General features: G+C 40.0%; 1 protein-coding gene across 10 annotated transcripts in view; it reads right to left on the reverse strand.

The window, feature by feature from the left end:
• The window catches only part of PAK1 (p21 (RAC1) activated kinase 1), a 148,958-nt gene that overhangs the window by 49,442 nt on the left and 76,125 nt on the right, over positions 1-23,391 (reverse strand). For 6 of the 10 annotated variants that reach the window (XM_033207736.1, XM_033207733.1, XM_033207738.1 and 3 more), the window contains 3 exons: positions 17,513-17,720; positions 5,220-5,320; positions 4,567-4,714 (listed from right to left, as the gene is read on the reverse strand). In XM_033207736.1, coding sequence (XP_033063627.1) covers positions 4,567-4,714; positions 5,220-5,320; positions 17,513-17,702 — 439 coding nt within the window. In that variant the 5' untranslated portion in view covers positions 17,703-17,720. Of the gene's footprint in view, positions 1-4,566; positions 4,715-5,219; positions 5,321-17,512; positions 17,724-23,391 lie in introns of those variants that run through there. The other 4 variants (XM_033207734.1, XM_033207735.1, XM_033207740.1 and 1 more) reach the window with 1 other exon arrangement.

Genomic DNA, 23,391 nt, shown 5'->3' on the forward strand with positions numbered 1-23,391 from the left:
AGATGGTATAGCCTGCCACATACCTGGGCTATATTGTATAGCCTGTTGCTTTCTAGGATACAAACCTGTACAGCATGTTACTGCAGGCAACTGTAACACAATGGTAAGCATTTGTATATCTAAACATAGAAAAGGTACAATAAAAATATAGTTCAAAAGGTAAATAAAAGGATATATCTACATAAGCACTTACCATAAATAGAGCCTGCAGGACTGGAAGTTGCTCTGGGTGAGTCACTGAGTGAGTGATGAGTAAATGTGAAGGCCTAAGTAGGACATTACCAGTATACACTTAGGCTACACTAAAATTATTTTAAACTTAAGTAATCACTAGGTGATAAGAATTTTTCAACTCCCTTATAATATTATCAGACCACCATTGTATATGTGGTCTGTTGTTGTGGCACATGACTGTTATCTGTCCAGGGTACACACAGGTTAAAGAGAGGAATTAGATTTGAATTCTGGTCTCATTCTAAATACTATGCTAGAACTGTATCCACATCATCAGCTATATCACTGTCAGGCTTAAATAGCTAAGAAAATCTGTGTTCTAAAAGAAAAGGAAAGAATCCATAGCACCACCCCTGAGTCATCCATGCCAAATCATGGCCAGTCTCCAGCTTCAGCTTTCATAAAGGATCCTTCTATATCCATATATACTGCCCACAGGGACAAAAGGACTAAGGTTGAGGAAAAGACAGGTATAAATCCTGTCAAGTCGAATTAAAGGTAGGGTCTTGTTTTCCAAGAACACAATCAAGCTCCCTCAATGAAGCAATTACCATGTTTCATTGATTCTGAGAGGTACATTTTTCACATTAAAGTCTCTGAAACAGAGGTGTGTCCTACCATCAAAAGCATGTTATGGTTTAATTGGCAGCTTTATTTTCCTTGATTGGTATGGAAATAATTGTGCATCTTATAATCAGTGGTATCTTAGACTTCATAAAATATGAGAGACCCAATGGAGATCTTAGCAAGAAATAAATTTAAAGACCAGGTAATGTCTTCAGTTTTGTTCTTTAATTCCCATGGGTCCAAGAAAAACTGACTTTGCCAATTCACCACTAATGGAATTGAGGAGGAGAAATATTCTACCAAATCCAATATATTTCTCACCAAGAACCAAGCCCAGAGAATGTACAATCCCAATTCCATCATATAAAAAGTGCCAGATACAGCTTCTTTGACCCTACAGCAAATCATGAACCCACACAGCAGGAAATAAGGCAAGCTCTGACAACATGTTCTTATAACAAATCCAGAATAGCTAGCAGTATTCTGGAGAAATAAATTCAGGATATACTTTAAGCATAATTCATTTGTTTTTTCTTGTCCAGAAGACTATCAACTTTGGCAGAGTACAACACTATGCCTTCACTGCACTACCCCCAACTTTATGTACTGCTAGTATTTTTGAAGATTGGGTATTTTGGTAATAAGTATACTTGTTATGTCATATAAAAAATAAGTAAACACTCCCTTTAAAGGTGATGAAGTATATATCAAAATCAAATTCCAAAGCACAGAATGACGGAACAGAAAGTACTTCCAGCACTTTCATTTACAGATGAGTAAAATGAGGTTCAAAAAAGGAAAAAGATTGGTTCAAGGTCACATAAGTCATTGGCAAAATAGGGCTAAGACCCAGCTGCGTTGTCAATCTCATCTACTTTTTCCCTATTAGATTAGCTACTAACTGGTATAAAAAATTAAGTGTTGCCGGGCGCAGTGGCTCACGCCTGTAATCCCAGCGCTTTGGGAGGCCAAGGTGGGTGGATCACAAGGTCAGGAGTTTGAGACCAGTCTCGCCAATATGGTGAAACCCTGTCTCTACTAAAAATACAAAAATTAACTGGGCATAGTGGTGTGCGCCTATAGTCCCAGCTACTTGGGAGGCTGAGGCAGAAGAATTGCTCGAACCCAGGAGGCGGGGGTTGCAGTGAGCCAAGATCGCGCCACTGCACTCCAGCCCGGGTAACAGAGCGAGACTCCGTCTCAAAAAAAAAAAAAAAAAAAAAATGAAGCGTTGAAAAAACAGAAACACTTGGCAAAAAAAAATTAGCATGGAGGATTGTGTTTGGGTCATAGGCAGCAAAGGAGTTAAAGGCCCAAGTCAAAATACATTTCCATCATGTATCAGCTGACTCACTTGAGGTATGTCATTTAACTTCTCTGAGTCTAATTAATTTCTTTGCGTATATAAAAGGAGGATAATAGTCCTTGCCCTGCCAATCTCCTAAGGCCATCATAAGAACCACATGAGGGAGCCAGGCTCAGTGGCTCATGCCAGTAATCCCAGCACTGTGGGAAGCTGAGGCGGGCAAATCACTTGAGGTCAGGAGTTTGAGACCAGCCTGGCCAACATGATGACCCATCTCTACTAAAAACACAAAAATTAGCTGGGTGTGGTGGCACACGCCCGCAGTCCCAGTTACTCAGGAGGCTGAGGAAGGAGAATCACTTGAGCCCAGGAGCACAGGCTGCAGTGAGCCGAGATCGCACCACAGGACTCCAGCCTGGGTGACAGAGCAAGACTCTGTCTCAAAAAAAAAAAAAAAAATCACGTGAGGTAATTCACATGTGAGCATATACATATACTATTATAACTAATAGTATGAGAGGATGGCAAATAGGGAAAGGAGAGATATGACACTTAAAAAAACCTGTGCCAAATATGCAATTTTTCCTAGAGTTGGCCCTTAGTCTTCAACTTACAGAAAATTAAAATTCTGGCATACATAATATATATATATACATGTGCACAAATTTGTACCTACAAAAGTAGATGTACACACATGTATCTGTACATACACACTCAATATTATTCATATATGCATGCACGAATGAACATACACATAATTACCTGAATGTGTATATTTATACATATGTTTGTTCATGAATACCTGAGTGGACTTTATCTTTGTTCATGAATACTTAAGTGGGCTTTAATTCCAAATATATGCAAACCCATAGGGCTATGCCTCTGCTTACATACACACTTACATGCCACTAGCACATATCTACATACATACATGCAGGAAAGATCCTTCCCAAGACTTAGCCACTGAGGTTTTCAAAGACAGTCTCTAACCTGATGTTTCCATGACAAATTCCTTTAACATAAACTCTAATTTCCTGACTAGAAAACTTTCCCACTCAGTAGCCCTCTACCCCAATTCCTCCTTGAAATGACTCAGTCCCTCAATGGAAGAAGTGAGACAGACTCAGTGGGGCCAGACGAGAGAGAGAAAGGAAATACTGCTGGGCACATGCATGGCCCTTTCCTGGGCACCACCATGGCAGCATGAGTGAAGCTGCAGCCTGTCATCTCCACCATCTGTGCCCTTGAAACAAGCCAGATACTGGCTGGGGAAAGCATCCTTCAAATTCCCTAGTTCATCCTGGTTCTCACCTTCCCAACAATACTGCCATTTGAAGGAGGCAACATGAGTAAAGAGCCTGGAAATTAAAAGATTAGCCCACTATTAATTTAACATATTAGAAAGGCCTTCTTTGGCTCTCACACCTGCAAAACAAGGGAAAGTTGGTCCTCTGTGGAAGGAGAGCCTCCAAATAACATTATTAGGGGCAAGCAGTAAATTCAAAAGGTGAAGGTATAGGAATTAGGAGACCTGGGTTCTAATCCCAATTCTGCTATTAAAAACACTCTGAAAAATATAGTCCCTTCTACCAAGGGTACATCTAAAGAAATTTATTATTTAATGGCCTGTTTTTAATTTAACTAATAAAAATTAGTTCCCTGAGGAAGACATACATTAGTGTTATTAAATAACTAATAATAATATTAACAATAACGATGATAATGATAGCTACATTTCTATGGTGATGTTTTACAACTTATAAAGAACTTTCACATCTGTCAGCTCACTTATTTCTCACTACAACCTCTTTTTTTTTGAGACAGGGTCTCAATCTGTTGCCCAGGCTAGAGTGCAGTGGCGTGATCCTTGCTCACTGCAACCTCCACCTCCCAGGCTCAAGTGATCCCTTCACCTCAGCTTCCCAAGTAGCTGGGACCATAGGGATGCACCACCACACCTGGCTAATTTTTATATTTTTTGTAGAGACAGGGTTTTGCCATGTTGCCCAGGCTGGTCTCGAACTTCTGACCTCAAGAGATCTTCTTGCCTCGGCCTCCCAAAGTGTTGGGATTACAGGCGTGAGGCACTGTGCCCAATCATTTCTCACTACAGCCGCTTGAGATAGGAATTATTCCCATTTTGAGGTGCAAAGAAATGAAGCGACTGTTAGAATCTAGTAAGGGTCAGAATCTAGACCTTCTAGCACAAAATCTGTGTTCTCTCTATATAGTACCATACTATTTTTTAAAAAACATGTGCAGTGTCAGAGTGAAGACTCAAGTTTGATGCAAAGTCCATCATCTTGGCTGTCAAATTCCAAAATTCCACATTAGTTAAAGTGCCACTTCCACTCTTTCAACTACTTTGTTCTCTCATCCCAGACCAATAGGCATGTGAGTTTTCCCATCCAGATTAAAACCATCTCTTGCTGAGACTGCCCTGGACACAGTTTTCATACCTGTAAAGCTCATGTATTTCTGGCTGTTGGATGTCTTCTTTGAGTTGTAAAACTCCAACACATCCAGAACAGCCTGCGGGTTTTTCTTCTGCTCCGACTTAGTGATATTTGATGTCTGAAGCAAGCGGGCCCACTGCTCTGGCATTCCCTATAAGAGAGACATACAAGACTAACAGGAAGGCACAGTCACAGCAGACCCTGAAAGAACATCAGAGCTAACTCTGACACTTGCTAGCAGCAAAAGATGCATTTGTTAGTCATTCCTTTCTCTCTATACCCTCAGAGTTTACATAAGCCTCTATTATAATATCTTTCTCATTGTATTAGTCATTTCTTAAGATGTCTGCTCCTTCACCAGGCTATACCTCCAGGATGGTAGGATAGGATGTTGTTTCTACATGATCAGTGCCCCACACAGAGCCTGCTACCAAGCCTACCACTTAACAGAGGTTTACTATTTAAGGAATGGAGATGGAAAGGCTTCTCTGGATACAATTTTAGCGATGCAAGTGTCCCACTGATGAATGTGAGAAAATTGTAATCAGGGTCTCAGGCAAAGATAGAAGCACCAGGAAGATGAGAAAGGGTTAAATCTAACAGTGCACAGCCAGAGCTCTAAAAGACTAAAGACCTTTCTGTGACCCAGGACTTACCGTAAACTCCCCTGTGACAGCATCAAAACCAACATGAATTGTGTGTTCAAAATCTGAAGGGAGAGAAATCTCTGGCCGCTCTTTCTCTTTCTTTTTATTTGCTGCAAGAGAAACAGGGAAAAGGAAATAAAAAATAGGAACATTATTGTTTTTAGGCTTATTTTAGCTCTTTATTGCGCTGTAGTTTCCTTGAGAGGGCAAAGTCTATCTATTAATATTTCACATATGTTGAAGACCCCAATTACGGACCTGGATTGGAGCAGATACTCAATGCATGTTTAAAGACTTAATTTCTTGTTGAACTAAAGTAAGATGGTGGCTCATGCCTGTAATCCCAGCCCTTTGGGAGGCCAAGGCAGGCAGATCTCTTGAGTCTAGGAGTTCAAGAGCAGCCTAAGCAACATGGCAAAACCCTGTCTCTACAAAAAATACAAAAATTAGCTGGACATGGTGGTGCACGCCTGTAGTGGCAGCTACTTGTGAAGCTGAGGCAAGAGGATCATTTGAGCCCATGATGTAGAGGTTGCAGTGAGCCAAGATCATGCCATTGCATTCTAGCCTGGGTGACAGAGTGAGGCCCTGTCTCAAAATAAAATAAAATAAAATAAAATAAAATAAAATAAAAGGAGAGGCAAAAAGAATGTGTGTCAGAGTTAACAGTCCTGGTTTTACCAGTAACTACCCAGTTGATATAGGGTAAGTCTTCTTTTTTGTGAAGCCCTCCTTGATCTCTAGGCTGGGTGGTTCTTTACCCTCTCTGTTCCTATAGCACCCAATATATGTAATAGTAATTGACTACTATAAGTGTTTATCTTCCATACCAGACTGAATTCTAAGTGCAGGGGCCATGTCAAATTAATCACAGCTTCCCAGAGGCTAGCACACACCTGGCACAAAGTAGGTGCTCAGACAGTAAGTGAAGAAAGGAAAAAATGACCAGATATTTACCTCAACTGGGCAAGGAGTTTAAGGAATTTTTGTGGAGACACAAAAATTCTCTCCAGGGCAGGAATAAACGTTCCTTTCAGCAGCTCTGGCCTGACTTTCAAAACACTTGTTCCCCAGCACCTGTGAACCTTATTTTAAAATCCTGTTGTCTGGGAGCTCAATACACTAACCAAAAGAAATTCTGACCTCCACAGACCCAGCATAACCCTGATAAAAGGTAGCAAAATGAGAAGGAAAACACAAAAAGGTCTAGAGTTCAAGCCAGTTTCACCTCTACCTTATAATAATGCGCGCGCGTGTGTGTGTGTGTGTGTAGAGAGAGAGACCAGGATCTCTGCTGTCTCATCTAAACAAGGGCGAGTATGAGCTAGATGATCTTAAGGGTCCCTCAAGCGTCTACATTCTGTGAGTCTATGAAAACAAGAAGCTATGCCTTCTCAAAGCTCTGCAGTTAAGATTCCTTCCTGAGACGGCATTCCATAGTTTTAAATAGGTATTTCATACATATCATGTAATACAATCACCACAATCCTGAGGCAAGTTTTACTTGCAGATTAGAAAATTTGGGAACAGACTTGCCTACAATCATTAAGTAATTAAAATCCAAAAAGTCTGGCATCAAAGCCAAGGTTCTTTACATTCTATTTTACCTCCCCTAAAACATTTCAAGTTGAATCAAGAAAACATACTTCAGTGTAATAAGAAGAAATGACATAAAGAACTTGCTATATATACAAAAATGATGTCAATATAGTATTTTTCTTCATTCTTACAATCCTACGAGATAGATATTACTACCGTCATTCTTACAATCCTATGAGATAAATACTACTACTGTCATTTTACAGACGAGGAAACTGAATAATTTACTCATACAGCTACTGAGAGCTGGGATTTGAACCCAGGTCTGATTCCAAAGGTTCATTCTTCAGTATCTTAATGAGAACCATTTGCCTACATGCCAAGTGCTAGGGTTTAAGCTATTTATGTACTTGGCAATTTCCCTCTCAGAAGCAGCTGCTTTGAGAAAGAGAAGGCTAAGGGGTATACCAGGGCCCCAAGTCAAGCAGTCCTTTATGACATAAGCCCATCTGTCTTTCTCATAGCCAGAATGCACTGGAACATGTGGCAGGGCTTTGGAACTACTTTCTGTTTCTAAATTCCCTCTGATCTAGTCACTTAGGGAAGTACAATTATATTTGTGTTTTATTTCATTTTTTATTTTTTATATATATGCATGTTTATACATTATTTCTATTACATATAATTGATATACCATATAATACATCACAGGCATGAACTGTCAAATGCAGAAGAAACTTTGGTAAAGGAGGCCCAAAAAGAAAGTTAGCTCAAAGCACAAGTAGTTTACAGAAAAGAGTTCCAGGGAAATGGAATCATTTAATACATGAACATACAGGGTAATGCTAAAGTCAGCTCTGCTGCTACTGAGCACTCTTTACCCTGCAACCTTTGAATATACCTCATACGTTCCCACCTCCAAGTTTTTGCTCGCTTTTTCTTCTCCTTGTTTGGAATGCTCTCTTCTCCTTCTCCCTATCTCAGCCATCTTTTAAAGACTGGCTCAGGTCCCACTTTTTCCAGGAAGGATTTCCTGACCTTTCTTCTTCCTGTTAATTCTCAAGACACTGAGTCTGCTACACCACCAAGCATCTAGTCATTTCCTGTCTTATATGATTCCTTGCCAGTTTAAAAATCCAAAATGTAAGCTTCTTGAGGACCAAAATTACCACTCCAATTACAATCACTATACTTCTGAATTTCAATCCAGCACATGGCTTACTGGATTGAAGAACACTCTACTAGGGAATGGCCAGGCGCAGTGGCTCACGCCTGTAATCCCAGCACTTTGGGAGGCTGAGGCAGGCAGATCACTTGAGATCAGGAGTTCAAGACCGGCCTGGCCAACATGACAAAACTCCATCTCTACTAAAAATACAAAAATTAGCTGGGCGTGGTGGCACGTGCGTATAATCCTAGCTACTCAGGAGGGTAAAGCACGAGAATAGCTTGAACCGGGAGGCAGAGGTTGAAGTGAGCTGAAATTGTGCCAATGCACTCCAGCCTGGGTGACAGAGTGAGACTGTGTATCAAAAAATAAATAAAGTATTAGGGAGTGATTCTAGAGACCATGTAATCCCATTCCCCGAGGAAAGAGGCCCAGGGAAGTAAGTTGACTTGTCCTGATTCACAGAGCACATGACTGTAAGTCCACCTGATCAAGTCTTTCACTCCTTATTATACCCCAATCCCTACTGAGATTTGACTGGAATCAACTACTAACTGAAATAACAGTTTAACATAGTGGAGTAAAAAAATAGCAATGACTTGGCTGAAGTGGGAGAGGAGAGAAGTAAAAGGAATGGGGAAATCTAGGGGGCAGGATTTAGCTTGGGTACTGTGTAATTTTTTTTTTTTCAGACTTGTTGCCCAGGCTGGATGGAGTGCAATGGCATGATCTCGGCTCAGTGTAATCTCCACCTCCCCGGTTCAAGCAATTTCTCCCTGCCTCAGCCTCTCAAGTAGCTGAGATTACAGGCACCCACCACCACACCTGGCTACTTGTTGTATTTTTAGTAGAGACAGGGTTTCACCATGTTTACCAGTCTCGAACTTCTGACCTCGGGTGATCCACCCACCTTGGCCTCCCAAAGTGCCGGTATTACAGGCATGAGCCACCGTGCCCAGCCTGGTACTGTGTAATATTTAGACTGAGTATTCACCAGTTGGGGATCACCAGCAGAAAACAGGATTCAAGAGGCAGGAATACAGAAGAGAAATGGAGAAGTCATACAGTCCTAGAGCCACCCGGAACCCAATTAATCCCTTCTGGGAAGTAACAATCATCCCCTTCACCTGTGTACAGCCCTTCACCAAGCTCTGCCAGTCATTGTCTCACTGGCTCATCACCACAAACCCAGGAGCTAAACAGCTGAGGTCAAGGAATTAAAAGAAATTTCTGTTAGTGGAAAGAATCTCAGAGGAAGGATTCAGTATTATGTTTGCCAGTAACTCACTGGGTGACCCTGGAAAAGTCTGAGTTTCAAGCCTTCAATCTGCAAAATAGGACAATGGTGCATGGTCTGTGTGCAGATGAAGGTAAGTAATCAACCACCTTTTTGGAGAAGATAATACCTGAAAGAAGTCATAAAGGATGAACAGGGGTTAGCCAGACTGAGATGGGAAAGGGCATTTCCAAAAGAAACAGAATAAGCAGAGGCCAAGAGAAGTAAACAGTGTGATCTTTCTTCCTTCTTTCCACCTGTTCAGCAAGTCAACCAAATTTCATAAATCTTACCAGATTCACAAAGCACATGATTGCAGGCAGGAAGGCACTATGAACTTCAAACTGAGGGAAGACACAATGGAGAAAATAAAGCAAACCCAGGATCCTGATGGTCCCATATCCCAGGGTTATAGTATCCCTGGGACTACTGCTGCAGAAGCAAATTTTTTATGATGACTAGAAGTATGTCTGCAGGAATCTGGTGAAAACTCATGTCTACACAAAAACTTGTATGTGAATGTTCATAGCAGCTTATTCATAACAGTCAAAAAGTGAAGGCAACCCAAATGTCTCTCAAGTGATGAATAGATAAAATGTAGTACATTCATATACTATTATTCAGCCATAAAGAGAAATGAAGTCCCGATCCATGCTACAACATGGATGAACCTTGAAAACATCATGCTAAGTGAAAGAAGCCAGTCACAAAGGGCCATATACTGTGTAATTCCATTTATATGAAATGTCCAGAATAGGCAAATCCATAGACAGAGAGTAGATTAGTGGTTGCCAGGGGAGAAGGGAGAAATGAGGAATGACTGCAATGAGTATGGGTTTTTTTTTCTGGAGTGATGAAAATGTATTGAAGTTAGTTGTAATGGTTGTACGATCTTATGAATATACCAAAAACCACAGAATTGTACATTTTAAGATGGTGACTTGTATGGCATGCGAGTTATATCTCAATTTTTTTTAAAAAAGTGAATGTAATTTACTACATTAAGAAAATAAAGAAGAAAATCTATATAATCAATTCAATTAATGCAGAAAAAGCATTTGCTGAAATATGATATCAATCGTGATTAGAAACTCTTAGCAAACTAGTATTATAAGGGAATTTACTTAATCTTATAGAAGGTAATTACCAAAAACTCTGGAAAAAACATCATACTTAATTCTAAAATGCTGAAAGCTTTTCCTGAGATTAAAAACAAGAGAAGGGTATTCCTCATCACCACTTCTATTCATCATAGTACTGAAGGTATTAACCAGTGCAATTAGGCAAGAAAAAGAAGTAAAAGGAGGATTACAAAGAAAGAAAGAAAAAAAACTATTACAATATACAAATAATGTGCTCATGTACATGAATACAGAAAACTCAATAGAAAAATCATGTCTCTGAGTAGCTAAATATTTCAAAATAGAACCACAAAACATTAGAAAGGAAATAACTAATAAATTTGACCATACTAAAATTCTATCTCGCATCATGCCAAGCATCTGTCTAAGATTACAGGGGAATTTACTTAATCTAATAAAAGCTAAAAGCACAGTAGAAGATATTTGTAACATATATAACTGACAGAAGACTTATATCTAAACAAGGATTTCTACAACTATGTTAAGAATTCTTGGCTGGGCGCGGTGGCCCATGCCTCTAATCCCAGCACTTTGGGCGGCCGTGGCGGGCGAATCACCTGAGGACAGGAGTTCAAGACCAGCCTGGCCAACAAGGTAAAACCCCGCATCTACTAAAAAATACAGAAATTAGCCAGGCGTGGTGGCAGGTGCCTGTAATCCCAGCTACTTGAGAGGCTGAGGCAGGGAGAATTGCTTGAACCCAGGAGGCGGAGGTTCCAGTGAGCTGAGACCCCATCACCGCACTCTAGCCTGGTTGACAGAGTGAGACTCTGTCTCAAAAAAAAAAAGAAAAATTCTTTAAGTTACAGAAAATATATGTGCTTTGTAAACTAAAGAACTTTACAAACATAAGTTGTCATTAATATAAAAAAGTGGTACGGGCCGGGCGCGGTGGCTCAAGCCTGTAATCCCAGCACTTTGGGAGGCCCAGATGGGCGGATCACAAGGTCAGGAGATCGAGACCATCCTGGCTAACACGGTGAAACCCCGTCTCTACTAAAAAATATAAAAAATTAGCCGGGCGAGGTGGCGGGTGCCTGTAGTCCCAGCTACTCGGGAGGCTGAGGCAGGAGAATGGCGTGAACCCGGGAGGCGGAGCTTGCAGGGAACTGAGATCCGGCCACAGCACTCCAGCCTGGGCGACAGAGCGAGACTCCGTCTCAAAAAAAAAAAACAAAAACTGGTACATTTCTCAGCCCATTCATTAAGACAGAGAAACTGTGGTTGAGGTGAGAAAGAGGAAAGAATCATCTTGATTTCATGTATCTAGAGATCTTGGGATTGAGAAAATAAAGTGTGAAAACAAGCTTCCAACCTCACCCATCCCAATTTTAACCCTATCTTTGACCTAGACCACTTGGCCTTCTGATAGCATGGGAAATGAGGCTGACACTGCAAAATCCCATTGTCTCAGTATAGCCATCAAAGTTTTAGCACAAATCACTGGCCTTTTTTTAAAAAATTATTTTTAAGCAGCACCTCTCATTGGCTCCACTGAGCTAATCTGAGCTCAAGGCAGTAAAATGTTCCAAACTTGGAGAGATAAACACTGACATAGTCCAATGTTAAAATTAACTTTGCTAAACTCTTCCCAAGCTCAGAGAATTCCACTTTGCTTGTGAAAATGCAGCCAGAAAAAGATTTCAAACTAAATGCTGAAAGACTTCTTAGAATAAACCAAAGGCTCCAGATCCTAACCACAGGAACCAGGCTTTCCCACATGGAATTCTGCAACTCAGCATCACCTATTACAGGCCCTCAATTACAGCTTCTCTTTCCAATCATTTATGCATCCCCCAGGCACATACTGAGGCCATGCTAGACAGGTCAGCATTAGGTAATGCCCAAAGACATTCTACCCTCTGGCAGCTCAAACCTCAACCATTACTGCAGCCCACAGATCATTCTTCTTTCTCATCTCCCAAAAATCTCTCTACAGACCCAAAACAACTCCTCTAGAGATTCTGACTCCAAAAGTCTGGATGGAATCCAGGTATCAGTATTAATTAATTAATTATTTATTTATTTTTGAGACAGAATTTTGCTCTGTCACCCATGCTGGAATACAGTGGTGTGATCTCAGCTCACTGTGACCTCTGCCTCCCGGGTTCAAGCAATTCTCCCGCCTCAGCCTCCTGAGTAGCTGGAATTACAGGAGCCCACTACCGCGTCCAGCTAATTTTTTTAGTTTTAGCAGAGACAGGGTTTCACCATGTTGGCCAGGCTGGTCTCGAACTCCTGACCTCAAGTGATCCGCCTGCCTTGGCCTCCCAAAGTGCTGGGGTTACAGGTGTGGGCCACCACGCCCCGCCAACTTTTTTTTTTTTTGTAAAGGAGTTTCACTCTGTTACCCAGGCTGGAGTGCAGTGGCATGATCTTGGCTCATTGCAACCTCTGCCTCCCAGATTCAAACGATTCTCCTGCCTCAGCCTCCTGAGTAGTTGGGATTACAGGTGCCCACCACCACAACCAGCTAATTTTTGTATTTTTAGTAGAGACAGGGTTTCGCCATGTTGGCCAGGTTGGTCTAGAACTCCTGACCTCAAGTGATCTGCCCGCCTCGGCCTCCCAAACCGGGATCACAGGAGTGAGCCACTGCACCCTGCCCTGTATTTTTTAAAAGCACCATAAGGGTTGAGAACTAAGAGAAACAGTTATGTTACAATGGAACAGATAATTTAGGAAGACTTAGTTCCATACTCAGCCCTCCCACTTGCCACTTGTGAGACCTTGAGCAACTTACTTTTCTCTAAGCCTTAGCCTCCCCAACTAAAAATGAGTTGATGTAGGTATCAAATAAAACAATAAATGAGGTTTCCATTTTTAAAAAACAAATCTCCTATTTGTATTACATTTTAGTTTAGAAAATGCTTTTATATCTACTATGTCAAATGACAAAAGCCTTCTAATGATATAGGGTGAATGGGAAGTGAGGATATTGAAATGAAATTTAAAAAATAAATCAGAGTTAACAAATGCCAGTGGCTGGACTCAATCTGTGTTATAAGTCCAGTTCTAGACATAACTCTATGCAGCTGGTATAAATGCTCAAATACTACATGAAGGGCATACCACTTCAAAGACTACCAACACTGCTGTGTATCCTTCTAGGACTAAGTTGAGAGGCTTACTGGTTGATCAAAGGTTTCAAACAAAAGAAAAACACCTCAGACTTCTTTCATTTTGATGTATGCATTAATTATAGCCATCAAGGGTCTTAAAGCAAAGGGATGAAACCTATGTGCCCAGGGCAAATATAGGAAATCTATACCCAAAGGATGAAAGATTGTTAGATCATTTTGCAAGAAATTCTTATAACTCTGTATGTTTCCTACCTCTATGCCCTCAACCTACAGAGATGCAGTTTTGATCTTGAGGTTATGAGATGTATTTTCAGATCAGATTTAGCCTAGGGTTACTCAGCTAGTATTTTCTACAGCTGTATCACTGAATAAAGTACTTTACAATGGCCTAGTTTCTTTTCACCTATATAGACAAGCCTGATCTAACCACGCCTTTGCAATCTCTCATTTATGTAATTATAGGATTCTAAAGCTAAAAGAAACTGTACATGCCTACTGCTCTCTCTCCTTTTCTAGATGAAGGCACTGACGTCTACAGAGAAATAATTGACCCAAATCAGCCAGCCAATTTATTGGAAGAACCAAGACTATAATCCCAATATCTAGACCCCCACTTTCCCATTTAGCACATAAGATTGTCCCTTCAGGTCCCAATGATGTCCGAAGGCTCTGCTTCCATCTGCTGTTTCAGACAGGAATCTTCTTTTTTAAAAATCAGCTTTATTGAGAGATAATTCACTTACCAAACAATTCACCCATATAGTGTAAAATTCAATGGCTTTTAATATATTCAGAGAGCTGGACAGGTATCACCAAAATCAATTTTAGAACACTTCATCACTACAAAAAGAAACTCTACCCCTCTTAGTAATCATCTAGTTTTAATTGCCTCTCCCTCTCTGCAGCCCTAGGCAACCACTAATCTACTTTCTATCTATGAATTTACCAACGCTGGACATTTCCTACAAATAAAATCATATTACATGTGATCCTTTTAACTGGCTTCTTTCACTTAACACAGCATTCAAGGTTCATCCATGTCATGGCATGGAACAGAACTTCATGTCTGTTACCAAATATTTCATCGTATGGCTATTCCACATTTTATTATTTAACTATTCATCAGCTGATGGGGTATTTGGGTTGTTTCCACTTTTTGGATATTATGAATGCTGCTATAAACATTCATGTACTGCTGGTAACTCTATGTTTAACCTTTTGAGGAACTGCCAGACTGTTTTCCACAGGGGTTGCACCATTTTACATTCCCACCAGCAATTATGAGGGTTGCAATTTCTCCACATCCTCACTAACACTTGTTATTATCTTTTTTATTATAGCCATCCTAGTGAGTATAAAATGGTATCTCATTGTGGTTTTGATTTGCATTTCCCTGATGGCTAATGATTTGAGCATCCTTTCATGTGCTTCTTGGCCATTTGTATATGTTCTTTGGAGATATGTCTATTTATATATTTTGCCCATTTTAAAATTATTTGTCTTTTGGTTGTTGACTTGCAATAGTTCTTCTTCACATATTTTAGATACACGTCTATTATAAAATATGTAATTTGGGAAAATTTTCTCCCTACTGTGGGTTACCTTTTTGCTTTCTGGATGATGCCCTTTGAAACATAAATGTTTTTAGTTTTGATGATGCCTACTGGATGAGAATTTTATTACCTTTCTAGTTTGAGTCAGCAAGAACAATTTAAACTTTTTAATTTAAAAAGTTCTCTTTTACTACATGTAGACACTTGGGCTGAAAGCCAATTTATTTATAGAGATCAAGAATACCGGTTGATAAGATACAATATTAAAAATAAATACACATCTAAATTGAGGGATAAAGAAAGTGGCTATATATGTGGAAGAAGATTGCAGGGCATTTAACACTGCCTCAGATCACAGCCCTTGTACCAAGGAAGTTGGCAGTTACTATATGAATGAATTAGTCAGGAAATCAAAGTTAAGCAACTTATCCATATCTTTTATTTTATTTATTTATTTTTTTGAGATGGAGTTTAACTCTTGTTGCCTAGGCTGAAGTGCAATGGCGTGACCTTAGCTCACTGCAACCTCTGCCTCTGGGTTCAAGTGATAATCCTGGCCTCAGCCTCCTGACTAGCTGGGATTACAGGCGCCCACCACCACGCCTGGCTAATTTTTTGTATTTTAATAGAGATGGGGTTGCACCATGTTAGCCAGGCTGATCTTGAACTCCTGACTTCAGGTAATCCACCCACCTAAGCCTCCCAAAGTGCTGGGATTACAGGCGTGAGCCACCACGCCCGGCCTATTTTATTTTTTTTTTAAGACAGGATCTCACTCTGTCACCCAGGCTGGAGTGCAGTGGCATGATCATAGCTCACTGCAGCTTCAAATTCCCAGGTTCAAGCAATCCTCCTGTCTCAGCCTCCCAAGCAGCTGTTACTACAGGCACACACCACCATGCCTGATCTTTTTTTTTTTTTTTTTAGTAGAGACAAGGTCTTGCTATTTTGCCCAGGCTGATCTCAAACTCCTGAGCTCAAGCGATCCTCCCACCTCGGCCTCCCAAAGTGCTGGGATTACAGGCATGAGCCCCTGTGCCTTCTTTTCTACCCAAACCCCCCAAACCCACAGGGAAGGGAAGGTGGAGTAGAAGGATTCATACACAAAAAGATATAAGCCCAACGTACTCATTAAAAGTCCTTATTATGTCTCATTTCACTTGTACAACATTACAATACATGAAGTCTGCTCATAAGACATATCTATATATAAAAGCTATGTCCGAAATCATCAACTTCCCTGCTCTCCAATCACCAACACTCCCAATTTGTTCCTTCTTTCTGTGTTTCCTGTTTGGCTAATGACACTACCATCTACCATCTCCCCTGATCTGCAGTTAGGCAATTATATTTTTTCTACAACATGAGATATTTTCTGCAATCCACCATTGTGCTTGTTGTATCTGCCCTACTGTTTCAGAATCTCAGCTCTAATTTTACCATGTAGTCTACTAGCTATGCCTCCCAGTTTCTATTCATCGACAAAGGAGTAAAGAGACAGAGACAAAGGAGTAAAGAGACAGAGAACTAACATTTAAGTACCTTCTGCGTGGAAGTTACTCTATTAGGAACTTTGTATGTAGTCTTCACAACTACCCTGTGAGATATCTCACTTCTGAAATAGGAAACTAAATAAAGGTCAAAGCAGTTAACTGACATGCCTAAGATGAGAAAGCTGGTAAGTGGTGACCCAGCTACATCTAAACTAGAAGCTCATGATAACTACTTACACACAGAAAGCCAGTATCTTTAGCACGCTATAAGAACAGGGCCCATAAACATACGGAGAACTTTACTTCAGAGCAACAGCCACTTAAGTCAACATTTTTGGTATCAAACAAAAGCGATCTTCTGTTGTGGACACCAAAACCTTTATTTTACAACCTTGTCTACAAGGATCTTGGCGACTTTTTCATATACACTGTTAAATTAACAGCATTAAAATCAACACTATTCATCCTATGATTACTCTCTATTAACAGAAGTTTTATCAATAAAAAGGAAATGAGGCTGCCCAGGATAATTTATTCATAGTAAACTCATGCTGAATGCTAGTTATCTCTGCATCCTTTTCTCAGCTGTTACTTGCCATTCTTACTGATATGTAGTCCCCAAACCTGCAAGTGGGACCAGGAAGTCGGAATAAAGAAAAGGCAATCAAGATTTTGGAAAGAAAACATTTCCAATTGAAACTAATTCGGGGGAAAAAAATTCCAAATAAAGACATTCCAATTTTTCTTACATTTTTTGACTTCCTAAACAGTTTAAGAACTTAAAAATAAATAAATCACTTCAGATTGCCCCAAATCTGGCAAGAGCATAATTATTCTCTTACAGTTTTGCTCAGATATAGTTAATACAGTATAAAAATAGGTCTATTTTCCATTTGGTTTCAGCCACTGTAGGAAGAAAGAGAAATATTTAACCAGAAAAAAGGCATTAAAGGAAAATTAAGTCAAAGATGACCGATCTTTTATCCAGGTTACCCAAAATAATTTTTTTAAAGCATACAAATGATGAGAAGAAAATCAAATACTGTACTTTTATCTCCAGGTAAGATGGATCGGTAAAATCGGTCCTTCTTTTTCTTCTCCTCTGGGTTTGGAGGCAGAGGTTTAGAACCATGGTTTAGGGTTCCAGTATCTTTGCTGCCAGCTCCAATCATAGTGCTGGTATTTCTCATCGGAGGGGCCGGGGGTTTGTCTTGAATGTCTAGGCCGTTATTTGACATTGTCACCACCAGCAGCAGCTACTAGAATCAGAAATAAGAAAAATATAAATAAAGAAAAATCCTTTATTATTGTTGACCAAAAGGAAATACATGTTAAAAAATTGCAAAGAATCAAAATTATACAGCCCTTCCTTCAGGGTTCAGCTCAAGTCCTTCCACTGCATGCCATGATATTGCTAACACTCACTGATGTAAATGCCTGCTATGTGCCAAGCACTAATGAAAAATCACAATGTCTTGCTTTTCTTTGCATTCCCATTCTGAGACATTGAAGAGCATGGAAAACCATTATGATGTAGCTGAAAGCAGATATTTGGTCTAGCAAAAACTAAGTGTGAATCCCAGTACCACTAATTAACTTTAGAGAAATTCTTTAACCTCTTAGGTTTCATTTTTTCATCTATGTGAAGATTAAATAAAACTGCTAACAGCATTCCACATGGTGAGTTCTCTGCCAGCCTCTAATTTTATAACCTTAGACAAGTTACACTTTCCCTCTCGGGAATGGACTGTATCAAGGGTCAGCAAAGTTGCTGTTTTTGTAAATAGTTTTATTGGAACACAGTCACACCCTTCATTTATAAATTGTCTATGGCTTTTTTTACCTGATACTGGCAGAATTTAGTAGTTGCAACAGAGACTGTATGTCCACAGACCTAAAATATTTACTACTTTGCCCTTCACAGCAAAAGTTTGCTAACCCCTGAGACTATATAATCTCTCCAGTGTCTCCCTCCTCTAAAATTCTACCTTGTTCTTTACAAAGGAGAGAGAGAGAGAGAGACAGAGAGAGACAGAGAGAGAGAGGGAGAGAGAGAGGATTCTTGCTCTGTTACCCAAGCTGAAGTGCAGTGATACAGTCATAGCTCACTGCAGCTTCAAACTCTAGGGCTCAAGAGATCCTCCCCACTCAGCCTCCAGAATAGCAGGAACTACAGGCATGCACCACCATGCCCGTCTAAAAAAATTTTTTTAGAGACAAGAGTCTCCCTATGTTGCCCAGGTGGGTCTCAAACTCCAGGTCTCAATCAATCCTCCCGCCTCAGTCTCCCAAGCAGTTGGAATTACAGGCGAGAGCCACTGTGCTCGGCTTTCTTCTTCAAAATATAAAACGGTCAATGCAGTAACCATCCTGTCCTAATATGGTACAGAATTTACTGGCAAAATCTCCACTACTTCTGAGAAACAGTAGAATAAAATCTAAAAGATAGGGGATAGGACAAGCACGGCGGCTCATGCCTGTAATCCCAGCACTTTGGGAGGTCAAGGCGGGTGGATCGCTTGAGGTCAGGAGTTTGAGACCAGCCTGGCCAATATGATGAAACCCCCTCTCTACTAAAAATACAAAAATTAGCCAGGCTTTGTGGCGGGTGCTCGTAATCCCAGCTGCTAAGGAGGCTGAGGTAGGAGAATCACCTGAACTTGGGAGGCAGAGGCTGCAGTGAGCCAAGATTACACCACTGCACTCCAGCCTGGGTGACAGAGGGAGACTCTGTCAAGAAAGAAAGACAGAAAGAAAGACAAGAAAGACAGAAAGACAGAAAGAGAGAGAGACAGAGAGAAAGAAAGAAAGGAAAGAAAAGAAAGGAAGGAAGGAAGGAAGGAAGGGAAAAAAAGAAAAGAAAAGAAAAGAAAAGAAAGAAAGGAAGGAAGGAAGGAAGGAAAAGAAAGAAAGAGAGAGAGAGAAAGAAAGAAAGAGAGAGAGAAAGAAAGATAGATGCGGGGGAATCCCTATCACAAGTTATCAATAGTTTTAATGAAAATATGTTATTACCTTAAAATAAATAAATGTCCTTGACAATGGATAGATATGAATGTATCCAGAGTTAAAAATATTTCTCATTAGTCTTCCATGCTGCAGTAGAAATTATACATTTAACCATGACTATTTAAAATATAAGCTCTTTGGAGTTAAAACACAACAGTGCTTTAGAGAGTAATGGGTTTAAAAAACTAGCACAATAATCACCAAGAGCTTTTAGAAATATAGATATCCTGGCTTGGCCCCCATAAATCTTGATTTAGAATGGCTGAGTTAAGGCCTAATTCTGTATTTTGAAAATTAGTGATCTCAATGCCAGTCAGATTTGAATACTACCGCTTTAGACATCAATTACTTAAAATACTATGAATAAAATCTATAGGAGTTTTTTTTTTTTTAACAATTTCTAATAAATAACTGATTCCCCCACATCCAGTTTTTTTCCGCAATCCTTTATCCAGGGGCTGTCAGGAACCTTAGAAGACACTACTCTTCTACTTTTAAAACCCTTCATTGGCTGGGCACAGTGGCTCATGCCTATAATCCCAGCACTTTGGGAGGCCAAGGTGGGCTGATCATGAGGTCAAGAGATTGAGACCATCCTGGCCAATATGGTGAAACCCCATCTCTACTAAAATGCAAAAAATTAGCTGGGCATGGTGGCACGCACCTGTAGTCCCAGCTACTCAGGAGGCTGAAGGAGGAGAATCGCTTGAACCCGGGAGGTGGAGGCTGCAGTAAGCCAAGATCGCACCACTGCACTCCAGCCTGGCAACAGAGCGAGACTCCATCCCAAAAACAAAAGAAAACAAAACAAAATGAAAAACCCTTCATTGACATCTCAGGATAAAAGCTGATGTTTTCAGCTTGCTTTTAGAGGCCCTCTGTTATTTGACCAAATGCACCCAGCCTCATTTCTCACCACTACCACTCCCTCTAATTTCCCTTACACTCTATCTACACCCAACTTCTCCAACTTCTTCAAGTATCCCATAGCTTTTACACTTCTATGCTTTTGTGCATGCTGATCCTTCTGCCTAGAATACCAATTTCCCTATGCTTCAACTGTGAATTCACTCATCCTTCAAGGCTTAATTCAATTGTTATTTCTTCCATGAACCCATTTGGAAATGTGTCATCACTTCAAGAAGTTAGGTGCCCCTTCCTCCATGTTCCCAAAGCAATGGCTAACTTTCTAGGTTATCCCTTTTATTACTGCTATTGTAATTGTTTACAGGTATGTCTTCCCTAGGAGCCAGAATGTTCCTCAAATATTGGGCCCAATTTTGTCATCTTTGCAATCCAACAATACTTTAGATAGTATCTAGCTCACAATGAACTTAAATATTTTAAGTAATCACACTTTGCATAAAGATATATACCTTGCCTTTAGGAAGTTTAGTACAGATAAAATTCAAGGTGCTTTACTTTCTGACATTGACCTGCCTTATCAACTAAGCCACTACACCTAGACACAGCCTAATTCAAACTAATTCAAACCTCAGAAATCTGTTCCACTGTACTTGCCAAGTATTCTTACTTATTTACTTATACACACACAAACACACAACCCAATGTGCTTCCTGTCAATGATTTCTCCTTTCTCTGACTGATAAAAATCTTACTCATCCATCAAGGCCAAACCCTAACCCCACTTCTTCGCATAATTCATTCTGACCCACCTTTGGCAAACCAACTGCTCCTTCTATTTTTGAACAAAAGAAATCAATCAAGCAAGGACAATCTTGTTAATGTAGATTAACTCTGTGATGTGCTTTTTATCCATTTCTTCCAGTTTGTCTTCCCAGATTTACCTTTGTTTTCCCTCCCAACTATAACTCAAGTCCCTAAGCCCCCACAAGAGAACTTTTACTGTCTCAGTTATCAAGTGTACCTTCCCACTCCAGGCTGCCAGTTCCAAAATTACACTCCCTGCAGTCATCTGATACCCGAGTAAAGCCCTGCCTTGACTCCCAGGTCCTTCAATCAACAGTTTCATTGAATGTAACTCCATTTCAGGCCCACAGCCCACGATTATGACAAGAAAGGTTTCACCAACCTTCCTGATACAGACTTTTCTCCATTTCTCAGTGCTTTTACTGTGTTTGGAGAATTCTGTGGTAGATATTCACTTTCAAAGAGATTCCATTATTCCTTAAAACCTAAAATTTGCATTGGAATCTAATATTTGAATTCTTTTACTGCATTCCAGCCTAGAAGTCATCCAGCCTATGCTTGAAAAGTTGCAATGACAGGAAATCTAAAATCTCCAGACTATCTATTCTATCTTCAGTCATCTCATTTAATGAGTTATCACTTATAATAAGCTCTGTCTTACACTGCATTGCAATAATTTGTTTACATATTTGCTTTCCCTTTCAACCCTCCCCTGCTAGACTTAGACTATAAACACCTCAAGAACAAAGTTCATGTCCTATGTATTTCTCGATCCACAACACCAGGCCTGGCACAGAATAGGTAATCAATAAAGATTTACTGAATAAACAAACGAATGAATAAACAAAGAAAAAAGTTCCAGCTGTTAGTACTAAATCTTGTATCTTAGAGCTATTCAGAAAAGACCACTATCTCTTCCCCAGACAGAACTTTAAATACCTGAAATACTCTTTTGATACCCCCCAAATCTATTTTCTCAATGTCAAACATTTCCAGGACCTTCAACTACACTCACAGAACACAATTTTGTGCTTTCTTAATCACTTCCTTCTGAACTTACTTAAGATTTCCATACTACTTTCCAGGTTCCTTGCAGCCCTCCAAGCAGCCCTTTCCTATAGGTTCTCCACAAGTCTTTCCTCTTTTTACCCTTATTGATTTCCTCAATGGTCATTCTGTATATCTACACTCACCATAATAATTAGCACATTTTAAAACCTATACCATTTTAAACTACGGGAAAACAGGTCCAAAACAAGAAACATGCTCAACTTTTGAATAAGGTGAGCAAACACACCTTAATCTTCTAATAGTCTCTGTAGACCAAAAGTTTGAAAGGATGAAAAACCAATGCCTCAGACATGCTGCAATATAAAGCTAGGCATGAGGCCAACATTATGACAGCTCAGATAGCACCATTCTATCCATCGTGGACAACAAATGAATACAACAGACAGAGAGAAAGACACAGTGATCACATTTTACCAATGCCCCAGAGGCTCAGGGAATCTAATAATTTATGAGCAACTAATTATATTGAAGCATTAATTATGAATCAACTGAATGACTCTATAATAAATAAAGGATCACTGTGAGGTTTCAAAAGGTAGGGCAATTTTTTAAAAGATTACTGGAATTAAAGTCAGGAGACCCAGGTTTAAGTCCTGGCTCTGCAATTTATAAGCCATGGCCCCTGTAGAAGTCCCATCACCTATGACCTGTAATTTGATGTTTCTCACTATGCAGTCTCTAGACTTAATACTGGTCAAGAGGCAACCAAGGAGGGGAAGTGATTTGTGCCTCTTTTGAAGCACGCTATACAAGGCATAAAGATATAGTGCTACAGTAGAAAGATGGGAAAGAAAATACTTTTCAAGTAGCCACGATGTGTAAGGTACTTTACATACTGAATCAAAGTAGACAGGGATTCAGAGAAGGAATGTGCTCACCAACAACTACCTCTTTCTACTCTTATTACCCTGGATTCCACAGTCACTGGTATAAAACAAAACCAAGTTAATCAAATATTTTAAGATGCACATAATATCAAAGCCAAAGGCTTCCTTGGAAGTCATCCAACCTGACTGCTTAATGTTACAGGTAGGAATACTGAAGTCCAGAGTGCAAGAGGAAATTACCTAAGATCACACAGCAATTTATAGGTAGAGTAGGGACAGAACCCTCTTTAAACTGACAGAAATTTTACTTATCCTTCCCAGCAAAACTCAAACCTCATCGTTTTTTAATATT

Source organism: Trachypithecus francoisi, unplaced genomic scaffold (assembly GCF_009764315.1).
Source record: "Trachypithecus francoisi isolate TF-2019V2 unplaced genomic scaffold, Tfra_2.0 Lachesis_group8, whole genome shotgun sequence".
NCBI lineage: Eukaryota > Metazoa > Chordata > Mammalia > Primates > Cercopithecidae > Trachypithecus > Trachypithecus francoisi.